At 46.0% G+C, this 25,541-nt stretch overlaps 3 protein-coding genes across 4 annotated transcripts in view; all 3 read left to right on the top strand.

Moving 5' to 3' along the window:
* The first annotated feature begins 4,648 nt into the window (after positions 1 to 4,648).
* Positions 4,649 to 7,772, top strand: crabp2b (cellular retinoic acid binding protein 2, b). The gene is made up of 4 exons (XM_035429597.1): positions 4,649 to 5,078; positions 5,800 to 5,978; positions 6,723 to 6,839; positions 7,362 to 7,772. Exons 1-4 carry the CDS (start codon positions 4,997 to 4,999, stop codon positions 7,410 to 7,412), a joined length of 429 nt encoding a protein of 142 aa, XP_035285488.1. The 5' UTR covers positions 4,649 to 4,996; the 3' UTR covers positions 7,413 to 7,772.
* A 2,528-nt stretch (positions 7,773 to 10,300) lies between these two features.
* scamp3 (secretory carrier membrane protein 3) lies at positions 10,301 to 16,269 on the top strand. 2 transcript variants are annotated; one of them, XM_035429588.1, is made up of 9 exons: positions 10,301 to 11,313; positions 11,671 to 11,751; positions 12,467 to 12,580; positions 12,809 to 12,932; positions 13,410 to 13,538; positions 14,178 to 14,337; positions 14,777 to 14,878; positions 15,012 to 15,129; positions 15,431 to 16,269. In XM_035429588.1, exons 1-9 carry the CDS (start codon positions 11,260 to 11,262, stop codon positions 15,578 to 15,580), a joined length of 1,032 nt encoding a protein of 343 aa, XP_035285479.1. In that variant the 5' UTR covers positions 10,301 to 11,259; the 3' UTR covers positions 15,581 to 16,269. The 2 variants fall into 2 exon arrangements, with proteins under 2 accessions (XP_035285479.1, XP_035285480.1); XM_035429589.1 differs by lacking the exon at positions 11,671 to 11,751.
* Positions 16,270 to 18,994: 2,725 nt separating this feature from the next.
* Positions 18,995 to 25,541, top strand: part of si:ch211-81a5.1 (E3 ubiquitin-protein ligase RNF115) — a 9,287-nt gene continuing 2,740 nt past the window's right edge. The window contains exons 1-6 of the mRNA XM_035429590.1: positions 18,995 to 19,128; positions 21,248 to 21,306; positions 21,553 to 21,610; positions 23,916 to 24,169; positions 25,184 to 25,252; positions 25,364 to 25,436. Of these exons, the coding sequence (XP_035285481.1) occupies positions 19,051 to 19,128; positions 21,248 to 21,306; positions 21,553 to 21,610; positions 23,916 to 24,169; positions 25,184 to 25,252; positions 25,364 to 25,436 (591 nt within the window). The 5' untranslated portion in view covers positions 18,995 to 19,050. The remainder of the gene's footprint in view (positions 19,129 to 21,247; positions 21,307 to 21,552; positions 21,611 to 23,915; positions 24,170 to 25,183; positions 25,253 to 25,363; positions 25,437 to 25,541) is intronic.

Here is a 25,541-nt window from a genome sequence, read left to right as displayed (position 1 = left end):
ACCAGAACCTTAAAAAGCAAGAAAAAAAACTAAGAACAAAAAAAAAACTAAGAACAATATAAACAAACCAAAGAATATAGAAAAAGTACCAATCCTTGCTTAACACATAGTTACTAATTCTCCTTCCCACACTTTGCAGAGCACTCCATTTATAGCCCATTTGACTTTAAACTCCATCAGATTGTCATTCATTTTGTAAAAGGCAAACTCCAGTTTCAGCTGAGCAATAATCAGTACTCTAAAGATGTTAACACAGTCCTGAGTCACTTGCTGTTGCATCATTCCTTTGTGGCTCTTATAAAAGGCCAGTTTTGCCTGACCATAAATAAAATTAATGAGTGCACATTGTTGTCTGTATTTCCTGGAGTACCTTACTCCATACACAAAGACCGCCTTGGAAAAATGAAACCATAACTGTGTAGTCCAATCCTCCAGAACCCCAAACACAGTGTTTAGCCTGGAACACTCTGTAAACTTATGGAAACAGTTTCCTACTGCCCAGCAGAAAGGGCATCTTCTGTCCACTGTATTGTCAAACCGACTCACGGTGCTGTTGTCTGGAACAATATTGTGGAGGATCCTCCACTGCAAATCACCGACATGCTTGGGATGTGGACTCTTATACATTCATTTCCATGATGGCCCATACTCAGAGTCGCCAGCTAGGAGGGTCCTCCACCTCACAGCCCTCTCCCTTATTTCCTCCCTGCAAAATGAGCTTCATACACAACATAAACGGTGTCTTCTTTGTTGCCCTCTCAAATCAAATCTCCCTCAGCCCTCCCCGCTGTAACAAACTGCCATCCCTCCCACTATCCTCAGGTTCTGGAGGATCTATCCTTAACCCGGGGAATCTGTGAACATTTGCAGAAGGGGCCCCAGCAAAACCTCCCCCTGTAAGAAACCTGGGAAAAATCACAGACACGGATTCTCTGAATCCATCCAAAAGTAATTTTACTCTGCGCACGGAAAACCACTGAGCCTAGCCTAGCCAGAAAAAATACAAGAGAAGGAACGAGGGAAAGAATAAAAAATGAGCTTTGACCAGGCCAAAACTCACCTCCCCGGCCACCCAGACACGCTCACACTCAAATGATCTCACACGCACGTGCACGGGCCAGGAATCCCCGTTACGTTATGACTAATCCCTGTGAAGTGAGATTACCCCGCAGGAGAGGAAATAATCCTTGAGAATTCAGAACTCGTTGATTTCATACAGGAACAGACACCGAGTGCCCTCGCCCCGCCTCGTGCTTATTTAAATCTACCCTCTCAAACAGGCTGTGTTAGCATCCAGCGCACTGTTTGTGTTACTACTTTTGTGTTACTTTCAACACATTTTGTGTCAAAGTTACTACTTTTGCGTTACTTTCAACGCATTTTGTGTCAAAGTTACTACTTTTGTGTTACTTTCAACACATTTTGTGTCAAAGTTACTACTTTTGCGTTACTTTCAACACATTTTGTGTCAAAGTTACTACTTTTGTGTTACTTTCAACACATTTCGTGTCAAAGTTACTACTTTTGTGTTACTTTCAACACATTCTGTGTCAAAGTAAAAACACTTTTTGTGTTACAAATACACATTTCATATGTTACAAAGAGATACTTTTTAACACAGACTTGAAAGTAACACTAAATGTGTTGTGTCCATAACAAGACATGGAGGTGTGCTTAAAGAAAATGACAAGCGTGTTGTTGTTCACACATCTGTTTCGAGAATTTACGTGTAATCTGCGTGTGCATGCCACGGGAAACACACACTTTCACTAGGCCTCAAAATGCACACACACCCACTGGAGAACACACCCAAACAAGGGCACTCGAGAGATTAGGTGTAACACATGATCACATGAAAATACTGCCCCCTCCCCCCCCATTTTTCCATCTTGTCTAGCTCTCAAGCCATAGAATGAACTAACAACTGCATGTTTTTTCTTAAGGCGTTGAAAAATTTAATGAAGAACAACACACAATGTATTTTCTCTCCCTCTCTTTCTCTCTCCATGCTCCCTCTTCCCCTCCCAAGCTGTGGGGTGGTGAAAGTGAATCACATTCAGGCACGATCCACATCAGTACAGGAAGCGCAGTTTGCTGCATTTGCATTTGCATTTGAATTTGAACTTGAAAGGGAAAGGACAGGCCTGCTGGTTTTATTGGAGGCGCTGACAGAAGCTGAATAAAGGCAGGGTGGAACTGAATGATGGGAAATGCGGTTTCTGATTGTTCTTGTCATTCTGCAGCTCATTGTGCGTGGTTTCTCCTCTGGGCCACAGTGAGGTCAGACCGGGGTGACTGTGGTCTGGCGGGGGGGTCATCGGATTAAAATTCAAAGCGTTTCATTGGCACATAAAACGTTTGCAAAGCACACTGCTACACAGCTTTCAACAAATGATGGACCGTGCAGGTGTGAGTATGTGTGCCTGTATGCGCAGGTGCGTGCACGCGTCTGAGTACGTGTGTCTGTATGCGCAGGTGCATCTGCGTATGCGTCTGTGCATGTGCGTGTGATTCACACTTCCAGCTTTCCAGTCACAGAGTACGTATGGTCCCATTTGGACTCATATGCACTCTGGTAGGAAACGCTTCACATTTTATTGTGACCAAACCAGTCTCACTGAGTGGAGCTGACAAAAAAAAAAAAAAGAAAGCTATGAAAATAAAGTTGAAACAGGAATTTGGAAAAAGAGAGAGTCGGAGAGAGACTTGGGAGAAGCAATATTTGGAAAAACTGACGCCATTCTGATTTTTCCCCTCCCCCTTCTCCCTTCCCTCCTCCGCCCTCTCCGTCTCTGTCGTTTTCTGCCTCTTTTGACGCTTCTGCTTTTTCCCTGTCTCCCTTTGTACTCTATTTACACAGGCAGAAGCACAACACTTTTAAAAATGACCCCATTTGTGGTCACTGACTGTCTCTTTCTCACGTTCCTCTTTCTCATTCCTCCTCTTTTCATTTTTTCCTTCACTTTCTCTCTCTCTGCCTACCTGCTACAGTGGACTCAAGGAATGTCTGTCTTCAGCACAGCGGGGGAAAAAGAGTTTGCAGAAACTGATAGGGAGAAAGGGAATAGAGGTGGGGTGGGGTGGATTTGTCTGTCACACACACACAGACACACACACACACACACACAAACATACACACACGCACAAATGACCTTTACATTTCTATGCTGCCACATTTTTCTTTGTTCATACCTTTTGAATACACTATCTGGCCAATCTGTAATGGAATAGTCTCGTTGGCAAGCTATAGTACTGTGGGATATCTCTCAGTCTTCTTCCCTCAAAACAAGGCAATAAAACCATCTTTCATGCAGTTTCTGCTTTTCAAACATGATGGGAGCCAAGACAAGACACTGACCCAATACAATAAGAAACATCCCTGAAGCAATATGTCATATTGCTGAAGTTTAAATAAAATTTCACGCCGTTTTAGCACAGTTTACAGCAGTGTCTGATGAGGGCAGATTATCTCTCCAGCATAATTCATGACAACGATAACAGAACAATGTATCAATCAATAACGATAATAGAGAGAGCGTATGTTAAACAATTGTGAATAAAGTGACAAACCAACAAAAGTATATCATGGAGACAGTGAAAGAGGAGAAGGAGGTATAGGCTAGAGAGATTGCAGGTTTGATATAAGAGACTCACAAAGGATATCTGTTGGGCAAATAAGAACATGTGAAGACTTGCTTCTCCAGGGTGTGTTAAACTCTGTGTGACTGGTTGAAAAAAGCTAAACTTTGCTATTAGCAGTTATGCAGGGTATTCATAATATGCAGGGACACATGTATCTGATTTGCATGCAACCACGTCTGATATTATAGCCTATGTGGAAACTACATACATGTTGAGTGCTGTGTGCTTTCTTGATACATGGTTATACTTGAACGGGATTTTATGCGCAGTTACAACGTGAAACTACCTCTTCCTCCCCATCTCTTAATATGCCAGTCTGTTTCGTCGGATCTAAAACTTTCCAGTATTTGAAATAAATAAATATTCTTGTTTCACGCGCATGGGCCATGCATGCCCGCCAAACAAACCTGGCTGGGCTGGCACCGCGTGGTTCCTTGGGCACCCCCTATTTTTACATTGATTGTATTAAATGGAAATGAAGTAACGGTGGTTCAGTACTTCGATCAATGGCCCATATGTATAAAGCTGGAAGCCCTCGCAATAACAACGAGAACACCGTCACCCTTATGTTCGGACCCTGGAAAATCTCCGCATTCAAAGTATGCCATTGTTGACGCTTACCCGTCAATAACTTCATATACGACGCTACGAACACATGCACAACTGTGCGATATAGGCTGCTGTGGGCTTACCTTTTCTATTTATTTTGACAAAATTCGTTATCATTGGCTAGTACTTGTGAGCCAATAGTCGCAATTCAAAGTTTGCGGTTCAAAACGTATTACATTTAAGAGATCAGTCTCGTGGACGCACACATTCGGTTTAGACAAAACCGGCTAGGCCGTACAGTTTGTTGGAACCCAATATGATGAAGCACGTCCTTAGTTAATATAGCGGCTTCAGGTAAACAGAATTGTGGAGTTTCCAGCCGTACGTTTGGGAATAAATGAATCCAATGGGCGGGGTTGTAAAATGACGGGGCGGGTCGCTGGCCGTCAAATTCTGCAGCTCGTGAGTGTAGGCTGCTGCTCCATCTCTTTTTCGCAGCAAGCGATCTGCGGTGGTCAGGCAGACAGTCGGGATAAGGGTCACTGCAACCCATCAAGAGAGGGCTACAAAGGGAGATAAAGGCGCAATAAAAAGCCTAACATTGAGGTGGAAGGGGGGAAGGCAAAATATTATTATTTCGCCCAAACTGCACAAGGATAACGGTCGGAAACTTGTGAGGAGACGGAAAGTTCAAGCTGAGCAAAAAAAGAAATTAACTGAAAAAGTCTGGGAACGGCTACCGAGAAATAATCAGACTACTGTCTAACATCTTTTGATTCATATATCATTAGGAGACTAGTAAGAAATGGAACGCAAAATCCCTGACTTCTCCGGAACCTGGAAAATGAAAACTTCGGAGAACTTCGAGGAGCTTCTGAAAGCGCTAGGTGGGTAGCGGTGCTGAAGATGGTGATGAGAACACGTCACATTTTTGTAGGCAATGCAGGCTGATGTGATCGTTCACGGGGAGTTCGTGAAAAATCAAGGAAAAGAGATAAAAGGGCTTATAAGGGCGAGAGAGAGAGAGGTACTGTATGGTTCAAAGGGAGATGAGGAACCCCTGCTCATCCTGAATTTAAAAAACGAACTACAAAGAACAGCACTAAAATGTTAGGCTAATAGAGGAGAGTGACATAAATTATTAACGGAAAAAATGTTTTTTAAAAATGTTTTTTAAAAATGTAAAAAATGTGTACGTCTGTGCGTGTGTGTTTCGGTTTGTGAGCGTGCATGTGTCTGTGTACAAATACGTGTGTATGTGTGTGTGTATTTCTCTTTACAATTACTTTATTTTCTTTCCCTTTTTCCCTTCCTTTCCTCTTTCCATACCTTTCTCTCTCTCTCTGAGCGGTAGGTATAGAAGATCACTGAATCCCTGGGGTAACAACTTCCCCTCTTTTTCTTTTACACGCACACACACACACACACACACACACACACACACACACATATCCATTTGCTATAAGAAAGAGAGCAGAGAAGATATTTAGCTTCTTCTCATGCCGTGTGTCCTTGGTATGTAGTCACACAGTAACAGTGGGTGCTTCTGTATGCGGATGTCAGAGCACAATGTTGACTGTACACCCCCCATCCCCCCCCGCCCCCCAGGAGTGAACGTGCTGCTGAGGAAGATCGCCGTGGCGGCCGCGTCGAAGCCGTCGGTGGAGATCAGCCAGCAGGGGGAGACCCTGTCCATCCAGACCTCCACCTCCGTCCGCACCACCCGCATCTCCTTCACCGTGGGGCAGCCCTTCGCCGAGGCCACCGTGGACGGGCGGTCCTGCACGGTAGCGCCCCACCCGCGCCCCGCGCCATGCTAACCTGCGCTGCTTGGCAGCCTGTGTCAGTGTCAAAGGGAGAACTTGACTGTGGTGATCTGTGCCTGTGGTGGACGGCAGGAGAATGCCACTCCGCTCTCGGAAGCGATGCGTTAACACCCTACGCACGTTCTGTGTCACTACTACTATGACACAGATGTGTTTAAAAACAACGCACGTCATTTTTAACAGACTTTCAACACGTTCTGTGTCAGAGTTCCTACTTCTGTGTTACAAATATACAATTCATGTGTTACAATCAATGTGGCAAGGCTTTATTGAAAGTAACACAAAATGCGTTGTCCTTAACTAGGTGAGAAGCTGTGTTAAAAATGATATGTTATTTGTTGTGGTTAGCACATCTGTTTTGAGAGTGTCTGTGGACCTGTCAAACTACGTTACATCATAGGCATTTAGCAGACATTTATAGTAACTTTTACATAGCATTTACATTGCATTTATACAGCTGTATATACAGTATAGTGAAGCAATGCAGGTTAAGTACCTTACTCAAGGGTACAACAGCAGTGCTCCACCCAGGAATCGAACCTTCAGGCTACAAGACCTAAATCCAGTTCCTTATCCATTATACCACACTGCTGCCCTGTTACAAACCATCACATTTTGTTACGTTACGTGGTGAAAGTGACAAGCTGTGCGTAACTGTAACATTACGCAAAGACCTCACCATCTCCCTCCCTCTCTTTTTTCCAGAGTTATCCTCGCTGGGAGACTGACTGCAAAATCACCTGTGAGCAAGTTCTGCAGAGGGGGGAGGGGCCCAAGACCGCATGGACCCGGGAGCTGACCAATGACGGCGAGCTTGTCCTGGTAAATCTGCCCTCTGATTCGCTCCCATCCAGTCACTCACTTCAATAAGGTGGAATGGGGTTTTGACAAAAAAAAAACAAGTTTATTTTTGGAGCCAGGTGTCAGAATTGGCTTTGCATGTGCCAACCTTGCAGGATTCAAGATTATCCTTCCTGGAATAATTGAGACTAATTTAAGCACTAAAATATATAAATATAGATAAAATAGATAGATATAAAAAAATATTTCAGTATTTTAATTGGCTTGGTTTCGAATGATAGGTACTAGCTACACTTTTTCACTGTGACTACAGCATTTAGTCATATTTTTGTGCTTTTAGTACTAGTCTTGGTGGTCTGTGTAAATGTGTGTCCAAGCTCAGTGGTTGTGCCACAACTGTCTCCAAAATGCTGCACGTTGAGTACATGTGTGTACATTTTGCGATTTCATTATTTTGTATTACAGATACAAATATATGCATTCACGTTTGGACGGATAGCAATGTGTTGGTTTGGTCTCGTGTCTTGTCTTGTTTTGTTGCAGAGGATGAGCGCTGGTGACGTTGTGTGCACCAGGGTATACGTTCGAGACTGAAAGACAGAATTATCACTCCATCCCTGCAGTTCTTTTCTGCACTACGTCAGTTTGCCCCTCCACACGGAGCAGAATACAATGCAGAGAAATCTTCAGTGTAAAGTTAACTCTGAGAGTGTATTTTTAACACTGATGAAGTACACGTTGCCCCTATTGGACAGTATGTACTTTATTAAACATATGTAAGTGTAAAACCAACTCTTATAAACTTGTTGAGTTGATTTTTACACTTTTAGAGTTTTTTTAACACTAGTGATCTATCTACTGCCATCTTGTGTTGTTTATAAACCGCATTCCGCATTCCTTTTGTACCACGTATTGTGTTTGCAGCATAGCAATAAAGAGGCAGATTATCATGTTTTTGTGCCGTTGTGTGAATGCTGCATGTGTGAAAATGTAAGCATTTAATCATAGTAGACAAGACTGTCTATCAAGCCAATAACAAAAAAATTAGCATATATTGCACATGTGAGGGGTCATAAGAAATAGTCTGTAAAAAACTGTAAGGGCCTCACCTCAGTTAGCAACAACAGATTATTTGAAAACGCATAAGAAGCTTGTTTCTACATCGGAATTTCAGCGTGTTCATTAAACTCTTGCAGTGAAATGTATACAAACAGGGTTGCACACATATCATAGACATGGACTGATATCACTTTAAGAGAGGTTGAATGCATTCTGAAAACACCCTAATGAATATTCACACCCTGTCAGTTGTCCATGTAGCTGACCTGGCCTCTCCCTCTCCCTTCTACTGTCCATTATTTCCCTTCCTCCCTCCCTTCATTTTTTCTTTGTTTTCATTTTCCTTTTTCATGCCCTGGCCCTAGTGCACACTCTTCCCCTCCCTTTTCCCTGTATCTCCTTCTGTGTCCATCCATCCATCCATCCATTCATCCATCCATTATCTAACCCACTTATTCCTGGTCAGGGTCACAAGGAGGCTGGCGCCTATCCCAGCATGCACGGGGCAAGGGGCAGGAACACTCCCTGATCAGGGTGCCAAATTCTTTCTGTGTATCTTTTATAATATTCACTTTCCTAATTTCACTACATGAAACCTAATTTCACTACATAGAAAGCTTAATTTGATAGGATTTGTTGAACTGACAATATGTATAGGTTTTATTTCACTTGTAGTTTAAAAATGACCAGTTTCCAATTTCCCTTTTCTGTGATCTTACATATCATTTTTTATCTTGCAATTAGTTAGGTGTACGTCTAACATGGAGTTAAACACGTCTCCATGACAACTGTAAGGGAGTATTTAAGAGGCAACGAGGGGAATATTAGGAACATGCAGGCTACTTTACTCATTTTGGGGGCTATGGATTACAGGCGTTGAGCTGCACCAAGAGATGTCATACCACCAATGAGGTTTGTGCGTGGAGTGACGGGGGCGGGGCCTGAAGAGTCAAGCGGTACCAATCAGATTAGAGGGTGATTCTGACTGGCGGCAAGATGCGCTTCGGAAGGACAGTGGATGGAGCCTAGAGACTGAGGCTGCCTGGACACAGGGAACCCATCCAGCACTAACATGGGAGTGAAATTAGGAAAATGCATATTATAAGAGGCACAGAGGGAATTGCTGACCTGTCCGGGACCTATTCCTGCCCCTCGCCCCCGTGCATGCTGGGATAGGCTCTAGCCCCCATGCAGCCCTGACCAGGACTGAACCCCAACGCACATATCTGTAGGAACAAAACATTTGTGGAGCAAGATACAGTCATAATGTTTGCTGAAAAAAAGAACAGGCAAGAAGATAGTGAGAATGAACACGAGAAAAGATTTTCCTGAAAATGTGAACTCTCCATTTGTCTTCCACCTGTAGCATTCTGGCATCGTATCTTCAATCATAAAGGCCTTCCAATGAGGAGGAATCTTAGAGTATATAATATGGGAGAAATGGGGAGAAATGTAGCAAACCACGTCTCTGCTCCCACCTGGTGGCAGACAGTAAAATCCAGCCATGCACACGAAAAAAATGTAACGTTCAGAAGGATAACTCACACTTCACCACCCTGTAGAAACTGCTGCGTTCAGTCAAGCGCCAGGGGTAAAAACAGGGTTTATAACATAGCCACCAAAATGGACTGATGTGAACTTTAGCTTAAAATCCCCACATAGACCTTGTATGTGTACTTCAGAACTACCGTGAACACTATCTGCTATTTAAAAAAAGTTCATTTTTCCATTTTAATATACTTTAAAGGAAAGCGAGAAGTTCAGGAAGCTAAGCAATTAGAAAAGCAAACATAAAAAGCAACAGTAGAAGTACTATTAACATCCGGGTCAGATGTACAAAAATAGCGTAAGCAGTCAGAAAAATATATACAACCATCATCAAACGCACACACACACACATAGGTCAAAGACTAGTCAATAGTCCATACGGGCCGTATGAATATGCAAATTACAAAGAATGCACAGATGATCAAAAACTGAAAATAGGTCAATATTCCTTCTCGGAATCTGTGGTGATTGTGCGCCCTCTATCGATCTCCTGAGACAAGTGCGTGTGGTTTCGTAGCCTTGCTAGATCTACCATTCATCCATCCATTAACTCGCTTTTGCAGGAGTTAAACAAAACATTTTTTAACTTCAAAATAGATTTTCACTGCCCTGCATGTTTTATAATTAAACTAAATTCCGAAAACAATGCACACAAACACCAAAATTATTGAAATGTCAGTTGGTCAATGGTTTAAATTATTTTTATTTTTACATTTATTCATCGCTTGAGTGTAACAATTTGGCGATAGTGTGATATTTTTCGCTGTGCGAGAATGTTCTATTTTTTATGGCAACGTACGGCTGTCAGCGCACAGAAACGCCCCTTTATCTTTTTTTTTTTTTTTTTTAACCCCACGTGCTTTTTACACGCCTGTCGCCGCAGTCACATGATAGAGCTTCCGGGATCCTGCGTTTTGTGCAGCAGAAACAAAACGAAAACGAAGAAAGCCTGCCAGGAAAGAAGAATACGCCCCACGGATTCTGAAGAAGAATAACGGGAACAATTAAGAATGCTAGATTTACATCTGGCGAAGTAGAAGCTACGATCTGCTCCAAATAGCTGGCGGGCTCGTTATGCTAGCTGCAATCCTTATTGAAATAGCTTGTTGCTTAGATAGCGTTAGCTACGTCGGTTATCGATTTTATAGTGCTATAACCGTTGAGAAAGCTAAAGAGACACGTAATATAAATAATTCTGTTCTGTATAATATACATCCATATAAATAACTAGTTTCAGATTAATAAATATTGTTTCCTGAGCATTACCTGGCTGGCTATTGTCGTACTGCAGATGTAGCTGGCTGCTTAGTAAAATCGCCGCATAGCTTATCAGCTGGCGCGACTGGCTTGGTTGGAGCTGGCTAGCAAGCTGGCTTTATAAAGTATTTGGGTTGAATATCAACTGGCTTTCGCTAACGAGTTAGTTTATGATAAAATAATAGCACGTTGATGGCAGTTACTTACTTTTAAAACTAACTAGCCAGCTGTCTAGACAGGTACCGCGTAAATCAGAACACAGCCCGGATATTTTTTTTAATCATAAATGAGCGAGTGCGCTAACGTCTAGCTGTTGTGTATTTCGCTTGGAAGATACATTCCGTGGCAAGGTAATCGCCCATAAGCAAGTAGATAGACCAGAATATTACACTACCGATCGATACGCGTAGTCATAATATCAAAATACATCTCACTAGGCAGCTTTTTATCTACACCAAACAGGCCCAGTTGGCTGGCAACAAAATATCCGATAGAAAGGAGCCGTTAACAAGCTAGCTATTAATACAGTGTCCCTGTTGGTATTGGTTGTCTGGACACCGAACAGGCGGAATTCATTATGTCGCAGTACACCAGTTTCCCGGAACCGAACGACGACTCCAACCCATTTCAGGTGAATTTTCTTTTTTTAAAGCAATATTACGGACATGTTTACGAATCATGATGCTTTATGCTACACACACCGAAGACCCCTGTTGTATATTTTGCACGTGTTGTTAAAATACTAAAACTGTGGTCGATATCAAACTAATAGAATGTTTCTATCAACGCATAAAAGGAATCTGGAATATGTTGCTTTAATGACAAGCCTTCCGCTGCTCATGTGATGCTACCCCTGTACGTGTGTGTATGTATGCACTGCTCGCATTCTCCAAGTAGTTTTCTGTGTTTGATGTTAACTTTTTTGTGAGATGTTGGGCGTTACCGTGTTTTTTATCGCTGTTCTTTTTTTAACTACTACACGCACCAGGACCCTGCGGTGACACAACACAGCAGTAACACAGGGTACGCCACCCTGGACCTCTATAATCCCTTCGACAACAAGACCGGGGTAAGGCGCATGGCATGCTTTAGCCGACGGACAAGTGCGAGCGTTAGCCGGCAGTCAAGTGCGTGCTCGTATGTAGGAGTCTCAGGACGATTTGGCGCCTATGTGCGAGCTTGCAAGTGCGGAGTCCTGGACGGAATGTTGCTACATTCCAGTTGATTGGGCTCGGTAACGGTCACAGACTTCCAAAAGCCACATTGATTCGTAAGGTTCTACAGTTTTGCGTCACCTTCGTCTCCATTCGTCTGCGTTCTGTTCTTGACCGGCGGCGCTCCTATAGATCTGTACGTGCGAAACGAACTGCTGCGCAGCGAATTTGCGTACACAGCAAACGTCTCCGCTCAGCTTGTAGCAGGATACTGAAAGTACAAAAGAAGAAAATCCCGGCACTCAGCTTTTGCACTCCTGAGTGATTTATTCAGCTTAATGCCCGAGTAGTGACAGCAGCTGTCACTGCTAATGCATACAGTTGAATAAATCACTTGGAATTCTAAACAGTAGCATGCTGCCACCCTGTTCTGCTTTTCTGATGATATATATATTTTTGCCAGTCCTCTGCACAAAATGACAGATGTGCATACACCTCTGGAAAAACTAGGACACTGCAAACACGGCAGAACTTGCATTAAAATAAAGCGTTAGGGGAACGCTGGTATTGGCTGCCTGGTGGAAGAATGAATAGGTTGCTGACTGTGTTTGCTTGCCTGTGTCTCCGCAGCCCCCGCCTCCCTACGAGGCCACCTCCCCCTCTGCAGCCCCTGTTCCCGCCCAAACCCCGCCCAGGAGGACCACCCCCACCGAGCCCAAAAACTATGGCTCCTACAGCACACAGGTACTCTTCCCAGTAAGACACTAGTCATGGTGTTCGTTGTACATAGCAATAAGAGCATAATCGATAACCATATTGAACACTGTTGGCTGTGAAGCTGCAGGAGTTGTGCTTTAATAGCGTTTACTGTTGGTTTTTGAGGAAGTTGCATTCGATTGCGCCATTACCGTCGCCGTGGTGACTGTCGCTGAGCCTGTGTGGCGCTCGTGACCTCTGACCCCTTGGTTGCAGCCGTCCCCCGTGACCGCCACCACGGCGGAGCTGCTGAAGAAGCAGGAGGAGCTGGAGAGGAAGGCCCGGGAGCTGGAGAGGCGGGAGAGAGAGCTGGACTCCCACGCTCTGGGGGCGGGAGCTTGTGAGTGACAGGGGATGGGGCCAATGGTTGGAGCAGGGGGGGAAGGATTTCCACCCTCTGGGGTGCAGGAGCTTTTGAGTGACAGGGGGCGGGGTCAGTAGGAAGGAGTAGACTCTTCATTAATCTTGAGCTCTGGCTGTTCGGTTAGAGCAGTGGTCTCCAACCCTGGTCCTGGAGAGCTACAGGGTCTGCTGGTTCTCATAGTGACTCTGCAATTCATGAATCAATTAGAGCAGTTGATTACACAGTTAACTCAACTCACCTGGTGTCTTGGGTATCAGTTGGGTGCTGATTTTAAGGTGAAAACAAAAACCAGCAGACCCTGTAGCTCTCCAGGACCAGGGTCCACTGGAGACCACTGGGTTAGAGGGAGGAGGAGAGCGAGAGAGCCGTCGGTAATGTTCGTGTTCACATCCTGATGCACGCGTACGTTCTGGCGCATTTCCGTTTTTTTTTAACGGTCCCTCCCGCTCGCAGCACGTCAGAACAACTGGCCCCCCCTGCCCTCCTTCTGTCCCGTGGGACCCTGCTTTTACCAGGACATCGACCTGGAGATCAGCCAAAGCTTCCAGCACACCGTCAAGATCATGTACTACTTCTGGATCTGTGAGTGTCCGTCTGCTGTCTGTCTGCGTACACAGTGCCATCAGCCCCCCGCGGGCACGTAAAACCACGAAGCCGACGTTCGGCCTGGCAGCTGACTCCGTCCGAGAACCCGCCGTCCAATCATATGTGGAGCTCCGGTGATGGGCGCACTTTTCCACCAATGTGGCGGGTCTGTTTGTAGCGCCAGCTTGGCAGTCCTGTCCTATGACGGAGGCCAACACCAGAACTGCAGATGTTACCTTGTTAATATGGATCCCTTGGCGACAGCTGACATACATTTCCAGTACAAGCTAGTAAAATTACCAAGCGAGACGGTATTAATTAAAATTCTTTTGACACTAGTAGCTCAATCCTAACTATTTCCACTTTAGTGGGCAGTGTGAAAGCATAACTGTTTCCAGTTTGTAATTGTTGTTTTTATTCATATTATTATTGATGAAGACGGGTGTGACTCATTTCTGTTCAGATAGCTGGATACAGGTAGCAGAAGCAGGCTAGGGAACAAGTGTAGTGCATTAACCACCTCTCAACGCTGCTTACCTCCGGCCTCTTCCTCAATGCCCATTCCCCCCCCTTCCTGCCCCCTCCCCCTGCCCCCTCCCCCCCCCCCCCCCCCCCCCCGCCCCCCGCCCCCCCCAGTCTCGGCATCTACCCTGCTCTTCAACCTGATCTCCTGCCTGGCGCTCTTCTGCGTGGACCCGGTCGGCGGCGTGGGGCTGGGCCTCGCCATCCTCTGGGTCCTCCTCTTCACCCCCTGCTCCTTCGTCTGTTGGTACAGGCCTGTGTACAAAGCCTTCAGGTCCGCGCCATTTTGTGCTGTAAATGGGGGAGGGGGGGGGGCTCTCATCCGGAGTAACGAAATGGCGTAATATTGGAGTCGCATTTCATGTACTGCACTTGCTGCTGCCAGACAAGGCTGCTTTAAAATAGTGTTCCGTTTCTGACGTTGAAACGCTTTCCTGATTGGTTCTACGCCAAGTAATGCTGTCCTGAAAAATGGAAGCTCTGTACTGTGGTCCTCAAAGCAGTCTTTCGTTTTATTGTTGTGATATCCTTGTTCTGCGTACAGTGTTGTGTCAGCACATGCATTGTACTTGAATGATAATTAGTTATGCAATACCTCGGGTTTTTCTGTTTATCCACTGAAGCAGTTGCAAAATCATATATTACACTGTATTGCTGGAGCTTTTTAAAAAAAAATTTTTTTTTAAAGAACCATCCTCTGTTCCTCTTTGTAGGAGTGACAGTTCCTTCAACTTCTTTGCCTTTTTCTTCATCTTCTTCGCGCAAGTGGTCCTCTACGTCATGATGACCATCGGGATTCCTGGCTGGGGGTTCAGGTACGGCGGGGGGCGGGGCTAGAACAGAGCTCGTGCGCCGAGTGTCCATCTCTGAACTGCGGGTCTGAGACACTTCTCCTCCTCTCTCCCCCTCCCCCTCCCCCTCCCTCTCTCCCTTCTCGCCGCTCGCCAGCGGGTGGATCGTGAGCCTGGCCACGCTGAAGACCAGCGTGCCTGTCGGAGTGATCATGATGCTCAACGCCGTGCTCTTCACCGGCCAGGCCGTCATGGGCGTGGTCATGCTCAAGAAGGTAGATTGACAGGAGGCGGGGGGGGGGGGGGGGCGGAGCTAAGCCTGAACGGCTGGAGGGGGGCGGAGCTAAGCCTGAATGGCTGGCGGGGGAGGGGGGAGAGGGGAGAGGGGGACAGGTTAGCGATGCAGATTGGTAACGCTCAACCAGTGTCGAATTGGGCGTTTTGGTGATAGGTTGGAAGAATACTCTACACCAGAACTTTCCAGAAAAGTTTGGGCACGGCTGACGCCACTCCCTGTTCTACACGGCCACACTAACATCCTCCTTTCCTCTTCATCTCTCTGCCGTCACCCTGCAGGTCCACTCCCTGTACAGGCAGACCGACGCCAGCTTCCAGAAGGCGCAGGCCGAGTTCGCCACGGAGGTGATGGCCAATCAGGCGGTGCGGCAGGCCGCGGCCAACGCCACCGCCACCGCGGCCCAGAGCGCCTTTACCGGGGCCCGATAGGGTGGGACCGGGCCGCAGGGGGGCGGAGCTTGGGGCATCAACATAACACCGCGAGGGGTTGGTGGGTCACTTATACCTGGTGGCCAAGCCAGTATGCTTTGAGAGAGGGCGGGGCTTAATCAACGTGAGGAAGAAGCAGGCTGTTGGTCTGGAGGTAACTAAGGTGGTTTTAATAGAGAGACCAAATAAAGGCATCTAAAATGGAAAAAAAACAGGCCGTATACTACAACAATTATGGATGAATTGTGTCATAAAAAAAAGCAGGGGGGTGGGAAACAATTCTTTAGTTTTCTGTTGACGGAATTTACCGGAAGGGGAAATCGGTGGTGTTTTCTGTAAAGTTAATTCTCTTTGAAAAATGTGTCCGTCGATTGAGTGTGATTATTAAACCGGTTATTGGACAGTTGGATGGTTGGAAATGGGAGAAACGGACCCGAGGTGCCATCTTGCATTGAACTAAAGCCGAGTTGTTTAATTATTTGTGACCTACGTTGCTGTAACGTTAGTGAACTAACCAGTTGTTTTGTAATTGTAAACGAGAATGCCATATTTACACTACTTTGTCGAATGCCAGAATAACTTCACGGTTGCTGCACTTGTAATTTCTGTTGTATTGTTGTTTTTTCTGCTGTTTGTTGTCGTCTTCAGTATTGCAATTTCTGTTTTAATAAATTAATTCAAATGTCATACATTTCCCCACGATTCTGTCTGCTCAGTCAGTGCATGTTGTCCCAATCCATGATGTCACACTTTATTGTAAGAGACAGCTTAAAAATGGAGGAATTTGTTTAAAACATGGTGCATTGCAAACAATATTTACCTGACCAGGGAGGAAGTGCTGCTAAATTAGTGAATTTTGCATCATCAAAGGTTCTTCAGCGTCAGACGTGATGTCATGTAGCTCTCATGTGCTCATAGGTCATCAACGAATCAAATTACTCTGTCTTCGACTGCCTGTGGCCCGACATCGTAATTTGCGGAGCTAAATCGAACAATGCATTTAATGACCAACTGAGATGCTTAAAAAGAAGTGTAATCTGTACCATCGTCATTATTATCATCAAAAGGGAAGAAGGGACTTCTTGTTTGACTACTTTTGGTTTCATGTAGCACCTCAACTGGCTCACAGAAAGCAAGAGAGAGCACAACACAGCATTTTAAAAAATAATTTGTACAAAAAAAGTTAACTATCCAAATTAAGCAAGCTGGGCACAGCCTCAGTCTGGGTCAGGCCAATGCTGTGAATAAGATACATTTCTGCAGTTGTTCTGCAAAACTAGCAAGTACGCAAATAAAATTGTCCATCTCAAGGAGATTTTAATATGCTTAAAGGCTTAAGCTTGTTTCTTAGCCAAAAGGCAGCCTTTTGTACCCCACAAATATAAATATCATCACTTGTTCTTGTGGGAAACATTTTTTGCATTTGCTGTTTGTTGTTTTTTTACATTTATTTTTGCTGATTTTGTTCATTTTTCAGAGATCGCTTGTGGAAATGTTTAAGTCCAGAGGTCATAGTGTGCAAATTCAGATAAGTTCATTCACCTGTCTGGATTAATGCCATACAAATTTATTAATGGTGGCCAAGTCCAAGATATGTGTGTGAGCAACAGTACTAATCGCCCACACAATTTCCCCGTAGTGAGATAATTAGATATAAAGGAGTGGTCTTTGAAGTATTTGGTTAGCAACGTACCTTGACTATATATGACTCAACTCACGTCATTTCAGCTACTGTTGTTGGTTGGCTGTAGGCCTTTTACAACTGTAGAGCCAGAATCAAATTTCAAAATCCATTCTTGAATGATAGATAGAGTGGCGTGCATTTTTTTCTCTCGTGTCTGTTTACAGGCCACCTTGGCTTTTTTAAATAAAATTTGCAACATACATGTGTATAAACACGGTGATCCCCTAGGAACAGCTTTTGCCTCCATTATTGACTGTATTGGTTCTGTACAGAATGTTTGTAAGCCTACACACTACTGCAGCCATACCTTAGATTTAGTCCTGCCCCATGGCATCAATGTTGTAAATCTTACCGTTGCACCTCATAACCCTGTACTATCCTATAATTTCCTTATTACGTTTGAAATCAAGGCATTCAATCCAGCTGTATGTGCCTGAGTCACTAAAAGTGGCAATTATTAAGCCATTACTGAAGAAACCAAATCTAGAACTTGACGTAATGGAAAACCATAGACCTATTTCAAACCTTCCATTTTTATTGAAATTATTGGAGAAAACTGTTGCTAAGCAACTCAGTGCATACCTTAGCTCTAATGGTATCCTTGAAATATTCCAATTAGGGGTTAGACCATACCACAGCACAGAAACAACACTTATCAAGGTTACTAATGATTTACTATTTTCAGCTGACCATAACTCTCTGTCGGTTCTTGTACCCCTCGACCTGAGTGCAGGTTTTGATACAATAGATCGTGAAATTCTACTGGATAGACACCAGGCACGGTTAGAGGCCTGTATTGTAGATATCAAGGTTTGGAAGCTTTCTAATTTTCTGCTACTGAACTGGCATAAGACCAAATGGTTTTAGGTCCCAAAATACTAAGGAAGAAAATGCCTACTCATACCCAAAACTATGATGGTTGTTTGACTGAAGCAAATATGGCTGTTAAAGACTTTGGTGTTGCCATCGATCCTGATTTAACCTTTGACACACATATAAAAACATATCCATAATTGCTTTCTTTCAGTTATGTAACATAGCTAAAATCAGGCATTTCCTGTGAGTGGAGGATGCAGAAAAATTGATCCACACTTTTGTTACGTTTTGGCTAGATTACTGTAATGCCCTGCTGCCTCGTTAAAGAGTCTCCAGCTTGTGCCGAATAGCCATTTTGACTTTCTTCTCCACACTGCTGGCGGGGCTTTTCGCCCCCAATTTCGAGAGTGCTGTCGTCTGGACTCCCCCACCACTGCAGTCCAGCCCCTCTTTCGTCGCCGCCTCCACCCTGCCCACTTCCGTCAGCCGCCTGCTGCTCCCCACCACCGCCACCCGGCCTCTCCCATCATCTGAGCCGCAATTTGAACGATGTAAACATTAATTGACTGGCCACGTTGGGCGCCAATCTGCACCCTGACCCGACCAGAGGAGGACGGGTTTCCCCCTTGAGCCAATCTGCCACCGGAAGTTTTTCCTTGCCACGGTTGCTTTAGGCCGGCTCCTGTGGGGGGTTTAGGCGAGGGTTGTCTGTGAAGCCTATTGCTAGTGTGAAATACGCTATATAAATAAAATTGGATTTATTGATTGATTGACATGACCCCTTTCAACAAAAAAAGAAATTCATTTGTACACGGTTTTGATTACTCTCAAAAATATGATCGCTACTTCCGCCCCTCGTGTCCCCGATGTCCAAAAATAGACAGAATCTGCGCATGCGTGTAATTCAGCTGCGCACCGCCTCCTTCCGTGAGCAGAGGGGGAGGGGGCGACGTCAGTGTTTGTGTGGAAGATGGCGGAGGCTGCGGCGGTTCCACAGCATCGCTTCTTCTGTCACTGTTGTAAAGGTGAAGTCAACCCTAAACTCCCGGTGAGTCTGTCCATGCCATTTGTATTCTCTCAATGTGTCTGTCCTCTGTCGGTCCGGGGACTGCCGCAGACGTTTCGAGGCCATGGCAGGCCAATGCACCAGCGTTTGTTTACAGGCCTTTGACGTGAACGCTGAAATAAGTGTTAGGTGACGGTGTCCTGCATATTATTTGTCAGGAGAAAGAAATATAGCGTACCTTACATAAATGAGCAGGTTCATGGTATCGCATAGTATGCACACACACCATTATCAGACAAGAGTGTTTCTTGATTTGTGTTGTTATTTGGAATGTATGATCCCGGAATCAAACGCTGTTGTTGGTCTAACGTTAGGCATTTGTGGTAGTCTGGGTCGCTAAGTTAGCTAATGCTATCAAGCGCAGCGCAACTTAGCAGGAAGAGTTTGTACTTCTCGCCACCCTGTCAGTCGAAGCTTCGAGACGTCCAAGCACTCCTACGTCCTTTTTTCCTCTAATATGAAAGCGCACTCTATGGACGTCAAATCTGAACCTGGAATAACGTAGCTCGCTAGCTACAAAACTAGTCATGTACATAGGACGCACAACGCCGTCATTGCGAGATATGGCCAGGCCAGATGTCCGAACGTCTCTCTGTCCGACTGTAAGTTAGGCAGGTGACTGTTGACTAATTATTTTTTCCACTATCAACCACGGTGTGCCAGTAACCTTAACTTGGATCCGTGCGAAACGTTGTCAGTCAGCTATGTGTGCACGGCATTTTTATGTGCAAGATCCTGGCTGTTTGTCGGTAGCTAATATACGCCACTGCCGGATTGTGTGCACAGTAACCACGGGGTTTAGTTTAAATGTTGGTCTGGTGTATGAGTGGATGCATCTGCCTTACTGCTACAGTTGTGAGGGGCTTGTTTTCCAAGTCACGCATTGCACGTGCAGAGCAATTAGAGAAACAGCCAGTCAGTGAATCTACCTCTAATTATTACTTTCACGATTCCAAATGATCACTTAGGATCCTGACTGCTATTATCAGACGATGTCACGATACAACAGTTGTGTTTAGCAAATGACACCTAGTCTGTTATATTTTGTCCCATGACAAGCTAGTATTAAGGTATTACAATACATTAATTGGGTCTACATTTCAGCATCACAAGTATTACCAAGTGCTTGGGTCAGTTAAGAGAATGACTCTTGTCAGATATGGACAGTGAATTTGATACAATATAATATTGTTTAATGGCCACAGTAAAAAGTTGTGTTGCGTGTGGTTTTGGAGCCTTGGAGAAGAAGAGTTTTTCTATTTTTATTTTGGTGGTGGTTTCTTGGTTGTGTGTCTTTAGCTGGTTTCGTTTCATCCTGTGGGTAACACATTGGCAAGGTCTGGCTTACCTCCCCCCACCCCTCTCTTTTGTATTATGTCTTCTGTTTTGTAATTTAGAAGTAGTGAGTCTGCATTCAGTAAATAATGCATGATTTTGATTAATTAATCTAATTGACTGCTTTGTATTAAATTCAATCATTTAATCTTAAAAACCTGATATATAGCTTGTTTTACCTTGTTGGTTGATTCTACCAGTGCACTGTAGACTGACCTATCAATGAATTTGGCGATTTTATTGATAATTCAAATTTTCAATAATAATTATTAAATTAAATCACATAACATATATTTTACATGTAGGTTAAGTGAGGGGTTCTAGCACGCAATATCGCTTGTGTTCAGTATTCAGAGTGCTGAACATCTTAACAAGGGCATTGACTGTTGGAACCGCTGGATTCAGAAAATTAACATTATTTTTTTAGTTAATCCTTGCTTGTCCAACACCCTCACATTAAGTTACCTAATAATGTTAGTGTTCTGTGACATGGGCCCAATTGTACAGTAGTCTACATTCTGGTGACATTATTATTAATTATTAAATGAATGTAATGTTATTGTAAGGCCCATTTTGAAAACTGATCTAGAAGCACACCTACTAGGCTACATTTCCCCCCCCCCCCCCTTCTTATGTGGAAACGAGCGTTTGGCCTACTCTCACTGACAGCTGGTTTGACCCCGAATGACTCCCCCCAGCTCACAGTATGGGGTTTTCACACTTGCACGCTTGACTGTGAAGTGCACTGTCTGCTGTGTGCTTTCAGGAGTACATTTGCCCCAGATGCGAGTCGGGGTTCATAGAGGAAGTGACAGAGGATTCCAGGTGAGATTTTAATTCGAATTCAGATTTTCTTTTTCTTCTTCTCCTCCCCTGTCAATGCCGTTATGGAGCTGATTAGCGCTTAACCCTTCACTGTTTATGCAATGGTTGCCTCCCTCTCTTTTACGGCCCGTTGTTATTTTGAGCGAGTGAATCATCTTTGCTGTTTTTTGTGAGATGCGTAAAACGTGACCGATTTTAAAATGGCTTCTTTTTGTTCTTGTCGCCCTGTGCTCTCTCCTCCCGCAGTCTGCTGGAGGGTGGAGCCGCGGGGATTAACGATGACGTAGCCACACAGTTTGCCGAGGTGCTGCGCCCCCCTCCCGCCTACACCCTACACCTCTCCCGTTCGCCACCACCCCCCCTCCCCCTCTCTTCCGGTTCTGTGGCACTTTTCAACCCACCTGTCCCCCCCCACATGCATTGATATCTCGTCCATCTCCACTCTCACCCTCATCTTTCTCGCTTGTGTTCTTACTCTGTCGGTGTCTGGTGTCTGTGAAAGGAACATTCCTCCGTCCCGTTACTTTCCAAATGACCGTCAGAGAACAGGGGATGCACATATCGGCACTCGTTTTTTTAGATGAAGGTGTCCGAGCAGTTTACTGGGAGGTGAGGGGGCTAAAATGGGTCTGTAAGACCGTATCCTCTATGAGACGGCGATTAGCATTTTTTAAGAGACTTTTTTTGCTGTGTTCTTTTAGCTCAACTCCATAAGCTTTAACAACCAAAGGAAAAAGCTTCACCCTAGACAGTAAAGGAACAGACTGGAAGCAGATGCAGAATAACGGACTGTGGATTGCATCACCGGGCCTGCGTGCGTGAGGGGGGCGTACGTGCCCCGAGGAGGTTCGGTTAGCAAAATAAAAGTCACTCAGGAATAAGGCCAGATGTCCCCAGGGTGCTCCTATGGCTGAGAACAAGGTCTAGCCTTTACCAAGGCTGAGCGGGGCATACTGCTTACTCCCCCACTGGTGGGGGGTTGGGGGGGGGGGGGTGTTTATTGCCCGTCTATTTTTTGTTTGTTTTTGAATTTGCCATAAGCCAGATTCACTCCCCAAGGGAGAATTTAAAAAATCGACATCTTTGTGGTAATATAACATCTATATTATGAGCAGCTTTTACTTCATGTTACTGGGAATACCGCCTCCACACCAATATTCAATTGAATATAGCAGGAGGTTAAAAAAAAAAAGAATTCATCAGCCTATTGTCCCCTGTTTTTAGAGCTTACTTGCTTGTAGTACTAGTGGTAGGGAGCGCCAGATTTAAAAACGCGGAGGGAGGTTCTGGAAGTTCCCCCAGCGTTCGTGTGTCTGGACGGCTCCGTGGAAACATCGGTAATGGGCCTGGATGTTGGAAAAGCCTTGTTCTGGCGCCCCGAAGCGCGGTTGCTGGCTCGCCTGCGCTGGGGAATGCCGCGGACATGGAAGGAAACTTTAGCCGTGGAAAGTCTCTCAGAAGTCTGTTCCCAGGGACCGTCCGCCGTGCGTTTACAAGACTATATTAATCGCCCTCGGCCGAAGCTGCCGCAGATGAATTGGCACCACGGTTAAGGGTAAGTTTACACTTATTGCAGCTATTAGAAAAAGAGGGGCCTCTCGTCAGAGCCTAAAAATAGCCGTTGACTCAAGCCGGGAGGAGACGCCTCGCCCAGGATCCCCGTCCTATCGCAGGGGCTCTGACGTTAAAGACCAGAACTGTATTTTCTGGATATGAGGTTTGTCCTCTGTCTCGTATCAAGGCACTCCTGCCAAATTGTTGAATTCGTGATGTGTTGAAAGTGAAACCAGTAGCAATTACTAGTCATTGAGGAACTTTCTGGAAATTCCCCCATGGGGAAATAATGTTATTCTTCAGTTCTGTTTAAGGCTACTGTTGGGGCTTGTGAGTACTGCTGGCTAACGGCTCGTCTGCTGGCTAACGGCTCTCGGTCCCAGAAACGAAGGGAGACATCGTGGATGCGGTCGATCAGCCTCCTAAGACTTCGCTTAGCTTAGCCGCGGTTAGCGCCGCTGGTCGCGTGCGCGTCTGCAAGGCCCGGCGAAGAGGAAGGGAAAACGGTCTCATTGTGAACGTCTTCTGCCCAAGCAGATAGTGTCTGGAAGATAAATCATTAAACCGTCACGTTGGTGATAAAAGCCTCTGGTTTCTCCTGTACAGCCTATTGGGGGGGGGGGGGGGGGTGGTTCTGGACCTTTCACACACAAAATCTGTCTGTATGTGGTGTGAATTACTTAAAAGAGCTGCACCAACTGTTTTTGATATACATTATGTTTTTATTGTATGAACGAACGAACGAACGGTTTTAAACGTCTGAAAAGGCCAACCGATTTCACGCCTAGTTGTTGCGTGAACCGTCAGCACCCTCAGATCTCCAATTCCGCGCTACGCTACTAGTTAGCCTGTTCTGCAGTGCGTGGGCGAGCGAGAGAATGTAAATATGCTTCTGTTTAGGAGCGGCGCCAGTGATGAACTGGCGTGGTGTTACACGGTCGTGTCGCCGTGCTGTCCCTGCTTTTGCTCGCGGCTGTGCGGGACCGTGATTGGCCGCTTCCTCTTTGGGGCCTGTTCTGATTGGTTCCCCCCGTCCCTCCTTTGTCCCTCCCCAGCTCTGGCACCTGCTGTTCGTGGAGCGCTCGCCGCCCTTCGCCGCCGACCCGGACGGCCTGGACTCGGACCCCCGGGTCTCCGGGGGCGGGACGGCGGGGGGGGGGCCCGTCGGGGGCGGCTCGGGGGGCCCCCAGGGGTCCCCGCTCGGCGGGGCGGAGCACTGGGGGCCGGGACGCCCCCCTCGCCTCCACAGCCAGAGGAGGTACCGGTCCCGGGGCACCAGCCGGCCCGACCGGTCGCCTGCAGTGGAAGGGTGAGAGGGGTCTTCTGTCCATCCTCTCTCTCTCTCTCTCTCTCCCTCTCTCCCTCTTTCTTTTTCACCTCATACAGCAGTGGGTGCCTTTTCAAATCAGTTTTGTTTTGCACAACTCTTTACGTACAGAGAGCTCTCACAAAGACGCTCTTCAAAGAGCAGAAGGAAAACTGGGCACAAATCAGGCCCCTGAACCCCCAAAAAGCGCCGAACCAGCCAGGAGCCAGGCCCGAACCCCGTTCTCACTGGGCTTCTGAGGCTCCTTTTAGCAGATTAAAGGCAACGTAAACCACAGCATGGAGCATCGCCTAAACAAAAGCAGTTATAATATAACCCCTTTCCCATACCGTGAATTGTGTTGGCTATCACCAGATACATCCAATGCAGTTCTGAGGAAGTGGGTGGCGCCCAGTTAACTGAGATGTTAGCTTTATTTATTTATTTATTTTTTTAGTACTTGGATTGTCGGTAGGTTTGTTGTACTTCGCGTAGCCTGGGGTCTTTCCCCTCGAAAGTGGAGCTCGCTCCCCGGGGCAGAGTGCGAAGCGAGTCTCGACGGCGAAACGCGGATTGGGCTCCTCGGGGCCAAACCGCCTCGCTGGGGGGGGAGAGCACCTTCCGGAACAAACGCCGGCGCTCTCGCTGTGATGCGCTTCGCCAGACGGCCGAGGAAGAGGCGTGCTTTTTCACGTTCCGGTGTCGGAGCGCCTCTCCGATCCGTCTCCAAACCCGGCGCCTTTTCACGTAATAATCATTCGCCTGTCTGCACATAGAGAAGCTAAAGCAAATCGTGAACTTCGTGAATGGGCACCGTGAACGTATTTTGGCCGTCGACTTGATGATCTTGGATTTGATACGTGTTTTGTGATCTTTGGTCATTAAATTGAAATGTGGGGAATACCTCCGTGATTGGCCGGGTTTTACTGCAACGGGATGGTTTCTATGGTAGTAATCTGAATGTTCTCTTCTCCCTGCCTCCCCCCCCCCCCCCCCAAACCCCTTCCTTCCCTGCAGGATAGTACAGCAGTTTTTGGCTGGTCTGTTCGCCAACTCTGGAGGACCTGGGTCGCCCCCGTTGTCATGGTACTTTATGGTCGTTGTTTTGCGATTGGTCATTTTCGGTGTCCGTTAGCGCTGTTGCTCTGTGTTACGGGCGGGGTCTCATTCGGGGCTGTTGCTTTGGCTCTGTCCCAGGACGGGCATGCTGCACTCGAACCCGGGGGACTACGCCTGGGGCCAGGGGGGCCTGGACGCCGTCATCACGCAGGTCAGCCGCACCGGCGCGCCCCGCCCCGCCCGTTGCCACGGCGATGCTCGGTCTTCCTCCTCCTCCTCCTCCTCCTCAACCCCTCTCTGTCTCCTCTCTCGTTTG

Source organism: Anguilla anguilla, chromosome 8 (genome assembly GCF_013347855.1).
Source record: "Anguilla anguilla isolate fAngAng1 chromosome 8, fAngAng1.pri, whole genome shotgun sequence".
NCBI lineage: Eukaryota > Metazoa > Chordata > Actinopteri > Anguilliformes > Anguillidae > Anguilla > Anguilla anguilla.
The sequence above is the reverse complement of the archived record's forward strand: the minus strand, read 5'-3'. Positions and strand labels throughout refer to the sequence as shown.